Consider the following 14440-nt stretch of genomic DNA (forward strand, 5'->3'; position numbering starts at 1 on the left):
TAGTTATGTTTTTTTAGGGAAGCTGTTTTTTTTTTTTTGATAAAAGGTGTTCCAAAAACACATTCGACTAGTGGGGTTTGAAATCGTGACCTCAACGTCGCCATAGCTCCGCGCTGCATCGCACTGCCAACTGCGCTATGACCTGTTGGTATGTGAACTATTTTTTGCTAACTGCACTACGACCCGCTGGTATGAGAACTAATTTTAGTTATATATACTTGAAAAGTATGAGTGCAATTCAAACTCATCGAACATTATATATTCCTCGTATAGATATGTATAAGGTGAGAAAAGTATGGTCAATTTTTCATTTGTCTTTTATGATTGTATGATAGTAGTATAGTACTTAGTGATTGTTGCACCAATTCAATCAAAATTTGCAAGTTGTATTAAACTCATTTGTATCTAAGTTGAAATAAATTGGAAAAATGGTTACTATAAGTACAAAAATGCCCACTTTTTTGGGTGGAATAAATTGACAAAAAAGCGCTAGGGACACCTGAAATCGTGATTGCGCTTCTAGAGCTTTTTCAGTATATCCCGCTCTTGCTCTTCTTCCCCCCAAATTCGAATTGATTTCTCAACTCACCTTCTCTCTCACACATAACACGCACAGAACCGGCCTTATGCCGAAGGAGGAGGCGGCGTCCGGCTCGATCGACCCACTGAGCGGTCTCAGTGGACTCTCACTCTTTCCGCGCACGATTATGGCCTCTGCGGAAGCTCCGCTGCCCTCCGATTCCATGGACCTAGGTTTCATCCACAATTTCATGAAGTCTCTGGTATCAACCTCTTTCTTTTACTCAACTTCAATTTCATGTATTCTAGCAGTCGTGAGCATTTTGTTTTGTGTATGGGGAAATCGTTTATATGCTTAGATGAACCTTAGCCCTTTTTTGGGTACTGCATTTAGAAGTTTTGTGCTTCCTCTACTTTTGTAGTAATTGGTGGAGTTAGTTCTGTTTCTGTATGCAAATACACCACTTTGACTGTATGGAATGAAAATCAGCTTCTCACTTTTGCATCGTAAGTGTGTTTTACAATCCTTTTCTTCGAAATTTCGTAGACCAACTTCAGCTTCTAATAATAGCCTAGTGATTGGTAGCAAACTACTGTGGAAACTTATTTGCAATAAGCTTTATATCGAGTTTTTACTGATTCCTTTTTGTTGGGCTCGTGTTAGAAAGAGTTAAGGAGTCCTGAAAAGCTCATGAGTGAGGCGAAGAGAATTGTTGATGGTGGAGCAGATCTTCTATCTAATCTTTCCAGTTACGCTGGTGTGGGTGTCACTAATGACAATGCTGCAAAACCTAAAGACAAGCCACAAGAACGGAGGCCGGGTCTTGGGCTTGCCCGTAAGAAGGCTTCATTTTCTCTGAAACCAAGTATTAGGTGATGTTCTGGGGCTTACAATATCTAAGATTTAAATTTTAGTGCATCACTGAAGGATTTATGAGTTGATTATAACAAACAATGTGCTTTTGCCTTCACTACAGTCACCCTCCAGTCAATTTGGAGCCAGTTTTAGACATGGATTCACTCCAAGATCCAGATGCCTTTTTCGATGCTTATGAGAGGACTGAAAGTAATTTTTTGGGTGTCATCTGATTTGTTATCTTCATGTATACTTTGTTTACTTGTATCTCTTTGCTTTACTGATCTCATTTTTTTACTGTTGCAGATGCCAAAAAAGAGATGCAAAAACAACTAGGTGTTAGTGTGGAAAATATAGGCCTTTATAAACCATCAAATAACGAATGCCGTCGTCGTCGACCAGGAATTTTAGGGTATGCTTGGATTTTTGCGTGTTTTATCCATTGTTTTGTGATGCAATAAACTGGTTTGTAACTGATAAAGAAATATTTATCTAGGCTGCATTACATATACGATAACTGCCTCTAAATTACAGGAAGTCATATAATTACAAGCACCGCTACTCGTCAACGCCTTCAGAAAATGATGACATGTGGATGTCCTCCCAAGAGACAGTGTCTCAGGACATTCCAAGTACACCTAAAGATGTGTTGCAGGAAAAGTTAATTGATCCTGATCCCGATCCCAATCTTAGTGACGTCGAAGAAGTTGAATTGGCTGGTGAGTGGATCATGCTATAGTCAAAAGCATATTTCAGATGCTTAAGGAGTATTTATTTCTGATTCTGCTTTACGTTATCATTAAATATCATGTCTACTTTGGTCTATCAGAATCCATGAAGAAAACAGAGGGTGGAAACAATGCTATGTTGGAGGAACTGTTATCCTGTAATGATGATGATTTAGAAGGTGAGGGAGCTTTGAATATCTTGCAGGATCGATTGAAGATCAAAACTCTTGATATGGAGAAGCTGTGCTTCTTGACTGAACTGACTGATGTTGGAAGGGCTAGTGTTTTAACTTCACCAGGAAGTCTTCAAAAGCCTCGCAGGAGTTCAGTGGTTCTAGACAGTGTGCTCAAAAATTTGAATAAGAAACCTCGCATGGAACAAGAACAATTGGATAATCCAGCTAATCATCTATCTTCACCAACTCCTCCTAGAAATCCGTTTGGATCCATATCTTTATTAAAAAAGAAGATTTTGCAGCCCAACCCTCTCACAGACCCATTTTCACCACAAGAAATTGATCTGTGTCCGCACCCAAATTCTTCTCCCACTAATCCCAAGGATGAGCTACTTGGACAGGTTGATTTCCGGAAGGATTTAGGTCATGAGCTGGAATCACATGTAAAGTTTGGTCGTACTGAATCTGCAATATCTGATATGGATTCTCAACAAGTACTGGAAAATGTTGGTAGTCTGCCAGAACATTCTCTGAGTGAAAATGCAAGCATGCAAAGAGAGAGTGGCAGTACTAAGGAACATGCATCTCCTGGACAGCTCAGGGATAAGCGAGTTGGACAGGCTGATGTGCCTAAGGAGTTGGGCATGTTTAATGAGATGGAATCAAATGAAGAGCTTAATAGCACAAATTTAACATTTTGTAATTTGGATAAACATCAAGTAAATGAAAATGCTGATGGTCTTGCTGAGCAGTTTGGAGATGAGAACGCAAGCATAACAAGCATGGATGCCAACAGTATGCAAAATGAAGAACCAGATAACAGCAGTGGAGAAGCTATGAATACTAATCACAGTAAGAACCTTTTAGTATGTCTGATATGTAGCTATATTTACTTGCTCCAGAGATAGAAGAGAATCATTGTCTGTTATCAACTTTTTTTAATGTTAAATCCAACGTTGAGAAATATATACCCGTATGGCAGATGAATCAAACCCTTCTGTAGATGATAAGGAAGGCAAGGGTGATGCATCAACCAGACAACAAACTAATCCAGAACAACACGAGGTTGTTTCCCTTTTTGTTAATTTCTTTTTCTGAATCTGCGCATTTTAGAACCTGCATTTGCTATGAAAAAAGACTAGTACAGCTGTTGTATAATATCAGAGATGTGAGACAGTAATATTTGAAGATCTCGTCTTTATTATTGGAACATGATTTTCCCAGTTTATTGGCTAACATCAAAGTTCTTTCAGGTGCATGCTGCCAAGCCAAAGAGAGGAAAAAGAAAAGCTGGTGATAAACGAATCACAGATGCACACCCCATGAGGAAAAGTATTGCAGGTGTTTATTTTTGTGATCGCCTCTAATGTAACATGTACTAGCAATATTTTTTGCTTAGCTGATTCAGTATGTGCTGATGATATTGCAGATGCTGGTACATCATTTGATGATGAGGAAGGCAGGGGTGATGCGTCAACCATACAACAAATTAATCCAGAACAACACGAGGTTGTTTTCCTCTTCTGTTTTATTCCTTTTTCTTTTTTTTCTGAATCTCACATAACCTTCGTTTGCTACAAAAGACTAGTACCGTGGCCGTTGTGTAATATCAGAATTTCATGTGTGACAGTAATATGTGAAGATCTCATCTTTATTATAAGAACGTGACTTTCCCAGTTTATTGGCTAACATTAAAGTTCTTTCAGGTGCATGCTGCCAAGCCGAAGGGAGGAAAAAGAGTAGCAGGTGATAAACATATCAGAGATGCACACCCCATGAGGAAAAGTATTGCAGGTGTTTATTTTTGTGATCACCTCTGAGTAACATGTACCAGCAATATTTTTTGCTTAGCTGATTCAGTATGCTGATGATATTGCAGACGGTGGTACATCATTTGAAACTGGAGTGAGAAGAAGCAAAAGAGTTAGGACGAGACCACTGGAATACTGGAAAGGAGAGAGATTCTTATATGAACGAGTTGAAGACAGTGAGTATTTTTTGCGTTTGCATGCTCATAGGGACCCTCAACTGCTTCTGAAATTATCTGCTTCCCCATGAAACACTAACCTAACTTGTGGAGTAGTATGTAAATAACTAAATATAGCTCCCTGCTATCCAGAATGACTAAATTTTAGTCTTATGCTGAAGCTAACGTTTTATATGTTCAGCAGTGAATATGCCTGATTTGTGACTTTAAATCTAGATCATCAGGCAACGGTTTCTTCATTAACATATTTCTAATGTTGTAGGCTTGAAGTTGATTGGGCTAAAATACATCTCTCCGGGAAAGGGTAACGAGAACCTGAAAGTGAAGCCATTTATCTTATCGGAGAAGGTTGAATACAAGGAACTTCTTGATCTGGCAGCTCGCCATTGAGTGGGGCTAACATTTGAACCTGTACATCTTTAGTTGTATGAGAGGATTTGATTGGAGATCTCTAGCAATCTTTTATTGACTCTAGTTATGTAATGTTAAAAAATCAATCAATCAAAATGCTATAAATTTTTTACTGAAAAAACTATGCAGCTTTAAGCTATCATAGTTTTTGGATTTCCATGCCTTTTCCTTCTGAATGTATATTTCATTTGTCTTCTCTTCAACTACGTCGATCATCCATTTCACTTGGAAGTTGGAACAATCATTATTATTTTTTTTTAGTGCTACTTCGTGTTTGAAACAATGCAAACACACTAGTTGGTTGCCAAGAAAAAAGAAAATACCACATTAGAGATAAAAAAACAAACACAGATTGTCACAACAAAAAAGTACTACTCTTGCTTCAAAATAGTAGGAATTCAACTGCCATCACAAAATTTAGAAGCTAAACTAGCCTCACAACAAAAGTTCATCATAATCATCACAGTACCTAAAAAAGCCAAATACAATACAACTCATTTATCTCATATCTTTTGTTTCTTATTGCTTTGACGATATCCTCGAAAATCCTCGGTGGTCTCAGCCGTGTTCTGCTTCTTCATCCCTTTCCTCCCTCCAAATCCATACTTCGAGTCCTTTCGTTCTCTGCCCTTCATCTTTTTATCAGATCCCTTCTTAAACTTCCCACCGCCCTTACCCCCAGACCGATCTCCCGGAGCAACTCCCGGCCTCTTCTTACCCGACCTCTGAAACGCTTTCCCGTCTTCAAACGCCAAGCTCAGGTCACCATCCTTATCATCAGCAGCGAAACCACTCTGCTTCCTCTGCTTTCTCCAGTTCTTGACAGACTCTATGTCATCCTTCTTTTGCTTAGCCCTCTCCTTCTGCTTCTGCACTTGAATTTCCTTGGCCAACTTCTTGTTATCCCGAGCCTTCCTCCTCTCCTCGGCCTCCTCCATCTTCCTCTTCTCTGCCAAGATGCGGCTCTTCACCTTCTCCATGTGCGTGTCCGATTTAACCATCTCAGCATAGTAATCGGACGGCCTGAGGAAAGGCAGGTTGACCTCCTTCGACTGGAATTTCGTAAACGCCTGCCTTGCCCCCTCTAGTGCCTGTGTGTAGAAAGCTAGCTCCCGGTTCAGATCATCATTCACATTCACCTCATTATCTTGATCAATATCGAGCGACAACTTGTGTATCCAGTCCACACTCTCTGGCCAGCAGATATCTCCAAGTTTATCGAGCAAGCCAGCTTTGTTATACACAGCAGTCTTTGCAGGCTCGCTTAACTTCACGTCCCCATCTTCGTCCGAATCAGATTCGGACTCGGAAACAACAGGATCGTCATCTTCCATATCAAATTCAGTACTATTCAGTAGTTCATCATTCTGCTTCATAGTTTTTTCTCGGTCTGTTAAATAGCAACCAAAATTCAATCATTCTACAGAGGTCAATTATAATACACCAAAAACTAAAATCAACTGGAGAGTTATCCAAATAAAGATAAATTCATGGTGCTAGCTAGATAGATTATCATAAACATCAAAACTTAACAGCTTCGTTGTGAAATCAGTGTATTAAACACATTAATTGAAAACATACAGCACTTCACAAGCTACAAAAATATCATTCCAAGCTACTTCACACGAGGAATTCATAAGAGCAACAAGCAAAACTCATTTTGAGTAAGAATTTCAAAATTGTTCACAATTGCAAAAATTGTTGAATTGCATTGAAGAGTCTTTGTTGTATTTAGAAAATAGGAAAATATGGAAGAAACTTACCTGCACACAAATTATGCAACGGAGAAGATGAAGAATTGCAGCGGCGCCGGAGAAAATTAAGAAATGAAGACGGCGGTGGGCGTATAGGGTTTTGATAGTATTTATTTGTGTGGGTTAAATTGTGAGAAGGCCTTAGTTGGGCTTCAAAAAACTGGTATGGACTTAATTAATTGAATTACCCAATTAATATAATTATTTGTCCCACTAACTTATGGTATGACTTACATATTTGTGTACTATTAAAATTAATCCACGCAATTAGCTTGATTTTAGAAATACTAAAATTAACAAAAGATTTAATTGTGATAACTGGGTTTAATTGATTTAATTCAATGGATTGTTTTATTTAATTGGATTCACTTAAATAAAATTACTTTATTTGTCTTATTTGATGGCCGTGTTATTTAATGGACTAATTATATTAGAATGAGTATGTGTTTTAAGAGAAAAAAAATAATGCAATCATGAAGAAATATGACATGTAATAATTGCAAAAATATGATTGCATTATAAACTAAGGGCTTGATTGGTAGGTGGTTCTTCTTCCTTCTCTCACGTTTGGAAGCTCTGAAAATTTTCGGCGGACCCGGTAGAAAATAACCGGATTTCACTCGAATTGGAATGACTATCGACGACTGAGACAAATCACTATCGGTTGAATTGGGGGTATAAGGTTTTCTCAATTTCTCTGAAAATTTGAAAGCAAGTTTTATACCTAATTTGCCCTCCCACTTCTCCAACTACAAGCACAAATCGACATCTCTTCGACCCAAAGACACGCATTGGTGGCGGTGATTTCAACTACTAGAGATAAAAATAAATCTATACATTCTTCATAGGTCTGGGGGCAAGTCATCAGAAGCACTTTACACTGTATTTTTTTTAGAGTAAAGTAATATTTTGGTACTCCTACTAAACATATAGCCGAAATACGAAGTTAGTCAAGAACATTCATTTCTTAAAAATCGAGTCCTAAACAAATGAAAACTCGTTGGATCGGTCTTTTTTATACTGTTCTATCAAAAACTAACGATCAACGGACGATTAGTGAAATTTTGACTAAATTAGAATATTAATTTATGATTAATTAAAATAAAATTATGATGGGATGAAAGAGAAGAAAAAAAGAGATAAAGTGAATTTCTTATTATTTTTATTTTCTATTTTATTTTATTTTAATTAATCATTTATTAATATTATAATTTACTTTAAAATGTCACCATCGTCCGTTGACCGTTAGTTTTTGACGGAACTGTAAAAAAAAGGACCGATCAAACGAAAAAATTCATTCGTTTAGGACTCGATTATTAAAAAGTGAATGATATGGACCAACTTCGTATTTCGGTTATATAAGTTTAGGACCAAAATAGTACTTTAAATACTTTTTCTTTCTACCTCTTCTCACTTTGCAAATTGTTCATTAAAATTTGTGTTCAACCATAAGTGCATATTCTTGTGGGACGGAGAGGATATTTCCTTTCAAATTAAGTAAAGCATGACCCATTAATTTTCGATTGATAGATTATCGTATAACTTGTTCTTTGAGTTATACCATCACATAAAGAGTATTAATTTTGAAATAAATAAAGCATTACCCATTAATTTTCTATTGGTAGATTATCGTATAACTTGTTCTTTAAGTTATGCTATCACATAAAGACCCAACAGTTAGAATAAAGTCTAGTTTGCTTAAGATTAAGAATTCAAAAGCAAACTAAGTAATATTTTAAAAATCCTTGTGATGTAAGAAAATAAATAGACTAAAATGTTAGTACTACAAGTTAACATATGTCTACCTTGGCAGCAGTTAGCGTGGCGAGCTTCGTCTCCGCCAAGCTCGGTTATGATGAGAAAAATCGGCACAACTACGCGACATGGAGCGAGCAGATGCTGTGCCTTCTCAAAAGCCAGGACTTGATGGAATTTATCGATGAGACACCTCCCCCACCGGAAAACCGCGAGGACGCGTGGAGGCGGACCGATTGGTTGATCAAGGGCTGGATACTAGGCGCGCTCACCGATGATGTTATTGAAGCTGTTGTTAATTTGCCTAGCGCAAGTGCCGTGTGGATGAAGCTCAAAGACGACTTTTCTGAAACCCGGTCACCTCTACCTTCGCCTTCGCCTTCGCCTTCACCTTCGCCTCCTTGCGCCGCTGTCTCATATAAAGGTAACACCACAATAACGCCACAATGCTGTTGATTTAGACCAGGGGCGGAGCCAAGAATTTGTAGGGACGGGAGCAAATTTATCTATAAAGATAATTTAAAAACTTGTGGAGGGACATTTACTGAAAATTAAAAGAAATAAATGATATGAAAGACAATATTTATATAAGGGAGAAAATATGAGGTGGGGGCAAATGCCCCTCCTTAAGCATGCATAGATCCACCCCTGATTTAGACCTATATTTATCATTCTATTGCACTTTTAAATACTTCGCCTCCGTCTACACTAAATAATTGCATATTTCCATCTTCGACTTTACATTGTATTATTACACCACATTTCTTTATAAAATAAAGTGAGACCCGTCATTTTATTTTACATCTCTTAAATCAACAACAGTAAAAATGTGACATTATTTTATAGACGGAGGAGTACTAGGAATATGATCAAAATAGAACTAATACTTAATGCATAAATGTTGAATTATCATTATTTGACAACGCTTAGTTCATATTTAGAATCCTGATTTTGAAAATATGGAGGTCATTTTCGATTGTTTTAGGTCATAGTACTTCTAAAATGAACCCTAAAAGTGACCTTCATAAACGATCTAAAAATGGTTTCATTTTTTCATAAACAGATTTTGTAAAATGAAGTAAAAATAAACTTAGTGATATCTAATAATAACATTTAATGCAATTGTATATTAGGGTGTCCACAATGGTGGCCTCCTTGGCCATGCCCAAGAAACTTGGCCCTTTTAAAAAAAACTTGGCCACCACAATGGTGGAAGCCCAAGCCTCAAATTAAAATTATTTTTTTATATTTTTTGTTATATTTTAATTTAACTAGAATAAAAATTATTGGACTATAGTAATTTAAAAAAATTGCATAATTTAATAATGAGTGAATTGAAACCAAATTTTCATCGGGGGAATCATCACCTCCACCTTGCATTTTTTGATAGTATGAAAATGGTAGAGAAGGAAATTTAGGGTGTAAAAATGAGTGTGAAGTGAAAATTGGATGGAAAGATATATATAAACAAATTTCGAAAAATAAAATAAAAATTAAATCAGGGTTGGGCCGCGGCTCTCGGCCCCCTGTAGTAGAGGGGCGCGCCTCCTCGAGGCTCTAGCAGTGGGGGGCTGCGCATGAGCCACCTCCGTGCCGTGGGCCGCGGCCCTCCCACTGTGGACACTCTTAGGAATTAGTCATGTATTGACAGTGAAGGTATTGTTGATGTGGTAATAAAAATAGGAAAAAGGTGGCGTGAGGACACGGCATTGTATAGAAGTGCACTAAGAGGTGATTGGGAGACGGCTAAAAAAATTGTGCATGAAGACCCCAGTGCCATCAAACAGGAACTGGGATACAGTTCAGAAACAGCCATCCACGTCGCCGCCACCGTGAGGAAGCCGGAATTTTTGTCGAAGCTGCTGGATTTGATCTCGGATGACTCTGTATTAGCCTTAAGAGATATGCATGGAGATAATCCACTGCACGCTGCTGCAGTGATGGGGAACTACGAGGCCGCGGAAATGCTGGTCACCAGATATCCTGACTTGCTCTACCATTCAGACTGTGTTGACAGATTCCCCCATCACTTAGCAGCTTGTTGCGGTCATAAGAACATTCTTCAGTTGTTGATTTCCAAAACCAATCATAATCATCTCAACAATCCATTTGCTGGTGATGCAGGATGTGATCTTCTAGATTTGATGATTTGTGCTGACTTTTTCGGTGAGTAATTCATCAACACATATGTATAATTAATCAAGTCTTTCAAACAAATAAACTGCTAATTATATATAGTATATACACGCGTGAGCAGATATAGCATTGGAATTGGTTCACAAGTATCCTTATATGGTCAGGATGAATCCTGAGGCTATTAGTACAGTTCTGGTTAAGATAGCAGAGAAGGCCACAACATTCTGTGTCGACGATCAATTCAGCTTTTGGAAACGTCTCATATACTGGTGTAAGTTGTAGTACTAATAGTTACTCCCTCCGTTCCACCGCAAACAGTGGCGTATCCAGGATTTTTGATTTGGGGTGCGATACTTATATTGATTTGAAGCTTTAAAATTCGATCGATCATTTTTCTTTTCTTTTGTTAGTGGAGAATATCTTATTTAGATATTTTTGTTAATTGTAAATATTTTATATTAATATAAATATAATAATTATATAGTAGTAATAAAATTTCATGAAAGTAAATCTTTTGAACATAAATTATTGGAAGTTGCATTTACAGTAAGAAAAAAGAATATATAATAACCAAATAATTAATAAAATATTTGCAAATCTTATTAGCAAAAATATAATAACGAATATAAATTATTCAAGGAAATATTTATTATTTTTCAAATAGAAAAGAAACTATATAATAAATACAAATATAATATTGAAAGTTTTGTATTCCCTTGCATAAGAAGTTTACTTTTTATACTGGATACGCTCTTGTTCCTGTACTGGCTACGTCACTGACCACAAGTGATCAACTTTCCATTTTGAGTTGTCCACCACAAATGATCAATTTACCTTTTTAACTTAAAATAAAACTTCATCTCTTAGTTTATTCTCTCTTTCTTATTTTCTTCTCTCTTACTTTTTCTTCTCTCATACTTTACTTTCTCTGCTTTAATTCAATATATATCATTTTCTTAATTTTTGATGGGACAAAAGGAGTATAACTCCATATTTGTCTTTGCTGAGTCATTCTTGAAATTGAAGGTATTTTGAAGATGAATATGAAGCCAAAATCATTTGACATTGAGAACCAAACTATTCTAGGTAAGTGATTCATGTCCACTTCTTACAAACATAGTATATGGTTTTGATCATCTGATTTCTTCAGATACAGAGCATCCATGGTGGCGCAAACTTGTTCTCAAATTGCACTCTGGTAATAAATACTACTCCCTTCGTCCCTAAAATTTTGTCACATTTTTTTATTTCCGTCCGTCCCACAAAATTTGTCACACTTTACTGTTTACCATTTTTGGTAGTAGCCCTCACATTCCACTAATCTATTCCTACTCACATTTTATTAAAACTAATACTTCCTCCGTCCCTGAAAATTTGTCACTTATTTCCATTTTTGTCCGTCCCTAAAAATTTGTCAACTTTCACTTTTACCATTTTTGGTAGTAGACCTCATATTCCACTAACTCATTCACACTCACATTTTATTATAAAACTAATATATAAAAATAGGACCCACATGACACTAACTTTTTCAACCCACTTTCTACTACATATCTTAAAATCCGTGCCGGGTCAAATGGTGACAAATTATGGGGGACGGAAGGAGTACTTTAAAAGTACATTCTATCAACTTTTTCATCACTTTTCATTGCATTTCTTAAAACATGTGGTCAATCAAACTATGTCAATATTTAAGGGACGGGGGGAGTACTATTGCTTATTGAATTGAGGACTGCAATTTATATTATATGATATGTTTTTTTAATCATCCTATTTCCAGCGTTCGGCATTAATAAGATAATGCTGCGTGAGAAAGCACTCGAGCTTGTGAAATGCTTATGCAAACACATGAAATCGTTAGACTATGATACTGCATCAGAGATTTGCCGAAAAACCATTCTAGCCGCAGCCAAAACAGGAAATCGTGATGTTGTAGAAGAAATTGTAGAGGTTTATCCTCTTGCAATTTATTTTACGGATTCTTCTGGTCAGAGTGTTATCCGCTTGGCCGTCAAGAACTGCTGTGAGAAAGTGTTCAATCTCTTGTATCAAAGCAGACCATATGACTATTCAAATGAAACCGACAATTCTGGTAACTCTATTCTTCACTTGGCCGCACGTTTGGCACCCACTCACAAGCTCAATTTAGTATCGGGCGCAGCTCTCCAAATGCAGCGTGAATTACAATGGTTTCGGGTATATTCATATTCATACATAAAATCTATAGAAAACTCGTAAGTTTATTACTCATGGTTTTTTTTGGTGTTTAAACAGGAAGCTGGTAAGTTTCTTCCTCCTCATATGAAGGAAGAAAAAAACCATAGTGGGAAAACAGCTAAGATGATATTTACAAAACAACACAAAAAGCTAAAAAGAGAAGGAGAGAAATGGATGAAAGATACAGCAACCTCATGTACTATTGCAGCAACATTGATTGCCACCGTTGTGTTTGCTGCAGCCATCACAGTTCCCGGCGGCAACAAACAAGACTCTCCTTATCCTATCCACAACTCAACTGCGTTTACAGTATTTGCAGTTTCAGATGCAGTTTCGCTCTTTACATCCACCACTTCGCTCTTGATGTTCTTGTCCATCCACACATCACGATATGCAGAAGAAGATTTTTTAAATGCTTTGCCCAAGCGACTATGCATCGGTCTATTCACCCTTTTTGTCTCCATCCTATTCATGATGATTGCCTTTAGTGCGACGGTGTATCTAGTGTTTGGGCGGAAGAAGTCGTGGGTTCTGTTGCCTGTGGGTGCACTATCTTGTCTGCCCATTTCTTCATTCGTGCTGCTGCAGTACCCACTTCTCAGGGATGTCATTTCTTCCACTTATGGCCATGGCATTTTCGGCAAGCAGAAGGATCGTCCATTTCCCTAACACACCACTTCAAGATATATCGTTACTTCTCTTGTATTTTTTTCATATCCGGACTCTGACACTTCATTTTATTATCTATGTTGATTTATACTATATGTTATACATGAATCTATTTTATTGTGATAATATTAGTTTTAATATGTGTGCACCTATCACAAAATAGTTTCAATAAAATCCCTATAAACATTTTCTTCTGTAAGTAATAAAAACTGATTCTATTAAAGTTCTCATATTACTCAATCGTTATCTCCTACGATAATTATAGCCCCAAATTAATTTATAGAGATAGGAGACGCCATGAACGCTCGAAAAACTGAGACAACTATGAATAAGATTATTCTTAATAAAATTAATATTACTGCTCAAGTTGCAACATGTCTTGTATAAATTGGATTGTTTGAAATAAATTCAGAGTAAAGGCCAAAACTGGTCCTGAATATGACTATTTTACGATTTTGATCCTAAACTTTATCATTTGGATTTTTTGGTCCTGAACATATGGAAATTTGATTATTTTGGTCCTCCGTCAATAGTTTCGTTAATATTTAACAGTTAACGGATTTAATCATAATTTTGACCAAATTAAGTATGTTAATTATGATTTTTAAGTCAATAATTAAAACCTTAATTATTTTAGTAAATATTAATTTAAAATCAGAAATATTTAATAGAATTAGGGTTCTTATTTCATTTCCTCACATCGTGTTTACGGAGCAGCGTTCAACTTTCAGCTTTCATCTTCCTTCCTTCCTCTCATCTTTCATCTTCTTCCTTCCTCTTCCTCTCAAACCCTAGTTATGGAGCGTTCAACTTTCAGGAAAGGGTCCGACGAGAGTGGCGGTGGTGGATTTGACCTGCGATTCCTATACGAGTCTTACAATTGCAAGAAACTTGCTTCACTTCATATCGGAGATGGTGGTTGCGGTCGATTCTCAGTAGGAGGCGGTGCTTGAGGTCGATTCTCAGTCGGATTCGATTTTGAGAGGCAGGTGCTCTTCCCCTTCCCCTCCCCCTTCTCGTTCTCTTTCTCCTTCTCCTTCTCCTTCTCCATATAGGGTCTCTTCGTTCGGACAATAAACTAGGGTTAGACGACAACAAGCTTAGCTGACTGGTCGCCGCTCGGAGAACGGCGCCGTCGAAGTGAGAGAGGGAGAACGGCGCCGTCGAACTTGAAGGGAGAGAATGAGCTTTTGAATCACTGCCTGAAGCTATTTCTTACTCTTTATTTTATT

At 37.1% G+C, this 14440-nt stretch overlaps 4 protein-coding genes across 5 annotated transcripts; 3 read left to right on the forward strand and 1 right to left on the reverse strand.

The window, feature by feature from the left end:
* Positions 1 to 504: 504 nt before the first annotated feature.
* On the forward strand, positions 505 to 4735 carry LOC125204571 (centromere protein C-like). Of its 2 annotated transcripts, XM_048103257.1 has the most exons (12): positions 507 to 782; positions 1184 to 1392; positions 1497 to 1585; positions 1682 to 1787; positions 1910 to 2094; positions 2205 to 3131; positions 3262 to 3344; positions 3533 to 3620; positions 3709 to 3788; positions 3986 to 4073; positions 4159 to 4266; positions 4529 to 4735. In XM_048103257.1, the coding sequence occupies exons 1-12, from the start codon at positions 627 to 629 to the stop codon at positions 4654 to 4656; spliced, it is 2247 nt and encodes a 748-aa protein (XP_047959214.1). In that variant the 5' UTR covers positions 507 to 626; the 3' UTR covers positions 4657 to 4735. The 2 variants fall into 2 exon arrangements, with proteins under 2 accessions (XP_047959215.1, XP_047959214.1); XM_048103258.1 differs by lacking the exons at positions 3709 to 3788; positions 3986 to 4073 and having other exon boundaries at positions 505 to 782.
* Positions 4736 to 5029: 294 nt separating this feature from the next.
* On the reverse strand, positions 5030 to 6574 carry LOC125208536 (probable rRNA-processing protein EBP2 homolog). Its single transcript, XM_048108172.1, has 2 exons — positions 6441 to 6574; positions 5030 to 6067 (listed from the first exon to the last, which is right to left on the reverse strand). The coding sequence occupies exon 2, from the start codon at positions 6051 to 6053 to the stop codon at positions 5181 to 5183; it is 873 nt and encodes a 290-aa protein (XP_047964129.1). The 5' UTR covers positions 6054 to 6067; positions 6441 to 6574; the 3' UTR covers positions 5030 to 5180.
* Positions 6575 to 8228: 1654 nt separating this feature from the next.
* On the forward strand, positions 8229 to 10085 carry LOC125206473. The gene is made up of 3 exons (XM_048105724.1): positions 8229 to 8610; positions 9870 to 10018; positions 10080 to 10085. The coding sequence occupies exons 1-3, from the start codon at positions 8229 to 8231 to the stop codon at positions 10083 to 10085; spliced, it is 537 nt and encodes a 178-aa protein (XP_047961681.1).
* On the forward strand, positions 10055 to 13267 carry LOC125208386. The gene is made up of 6 exons (XM_048107989.1): positions 10055 to 10352; positions 10444 to 10593; positions 11349 to 11408; positions 11473 to 11520; positions 12103 to 12518; positions 12597 to 13267. Exons 1-6 carry the CDS (start codon positions 10091 to 10093, stop codon positions 13206 to 13208), a joined length of 1548 nt encoding a protein of 515 aa, XP_047963946.1. The 5' UTR covers positions 10055 to 10090; the 3' UTR covers positions 13209 to 13267.
* Positions 13268 to 14440: the final 1173 nt, after the last annotated feature.

Source organism: Salvia hispanica, chromosome 2 (assembly GCF_023119035.1).
Source record: "Salvia hispanica cultivar TCC Black 2014 chromosome 2, UniMelb_Shisp_WGS_1.0, whole genome shotgun sequence".
Classification (NCBI taxonomy): domain Eukaryota; kingdom Viridiplantae; phylum Streptophyta; class Magnoliopsida; order Lamiales; family Lamiaceae; genus Salvia; species Salvia hispanica.

Bases quoted from the DNA above. Each gene is read 5' to 3' on its own strand.
- LOC125204571 (XM_048103257.1), top strand. From the start codon at position 627: ATGCCGAAGGAGGAGGCGGCGTCCGGCTCGATCGACCCACTGAGCGGT. The intron at 1,586-1,681 runs GTAATTTTTTGG...TTACTGTTGCAG, and splicing joins TGCTTATGAGAGGACTGAAA to ATGCCAAAAAAGAGATGCAA. The intron at 1,788-1,909 runs GTATGCTTGGAT...TCTAAATTACAG, and splicing joins CGTCGACCAGGAATTTTAGG to GAAGTCATATAATTACAAGC.
- LOC125208536 (XM_048108172.1), bottom strand. From the start codon at position 6,053: ATGAAGCAGAATGATGAACTACTGAATAGTACTGAATTTGATATGGAA.
- LOC125206473 (XM_048105724.1), top strand. From the start codon at position 8,229: ATGTCTACCTTGGCAGCAGTTAGCGTGGCGAGCTTCGTCTCCGCCAAG. The intron at 8,611-9,869 runs GTAACACCACAA...TAATAAAAATAG, and splicing joins CGCCGCTGTCTCATATAAAG to GAAAAAGGTGGCGTGAGGAC.
- LOC125208386 (XM_048107989.1), top strand. From the start codon at position 10,091: ATGCATGGAGATAATCCACTGCACGCTGCTGCAGTGATGGGGAACTAC. The intron at 10,594-11,348 runs GTAAGTTGTAGT...TTGAAATTGAAG, and splicing joins GAAACGTCTCATATACTGGT to GTATTTTGAAGATGAATATG. The intron at 12,519-12,596 runs GTATATTCATAT...GTGTTTAAACAG, and splicing joins GTGAATTACAATGGTTTCGG to GAAGCTGGTAAGTTTCTTCC.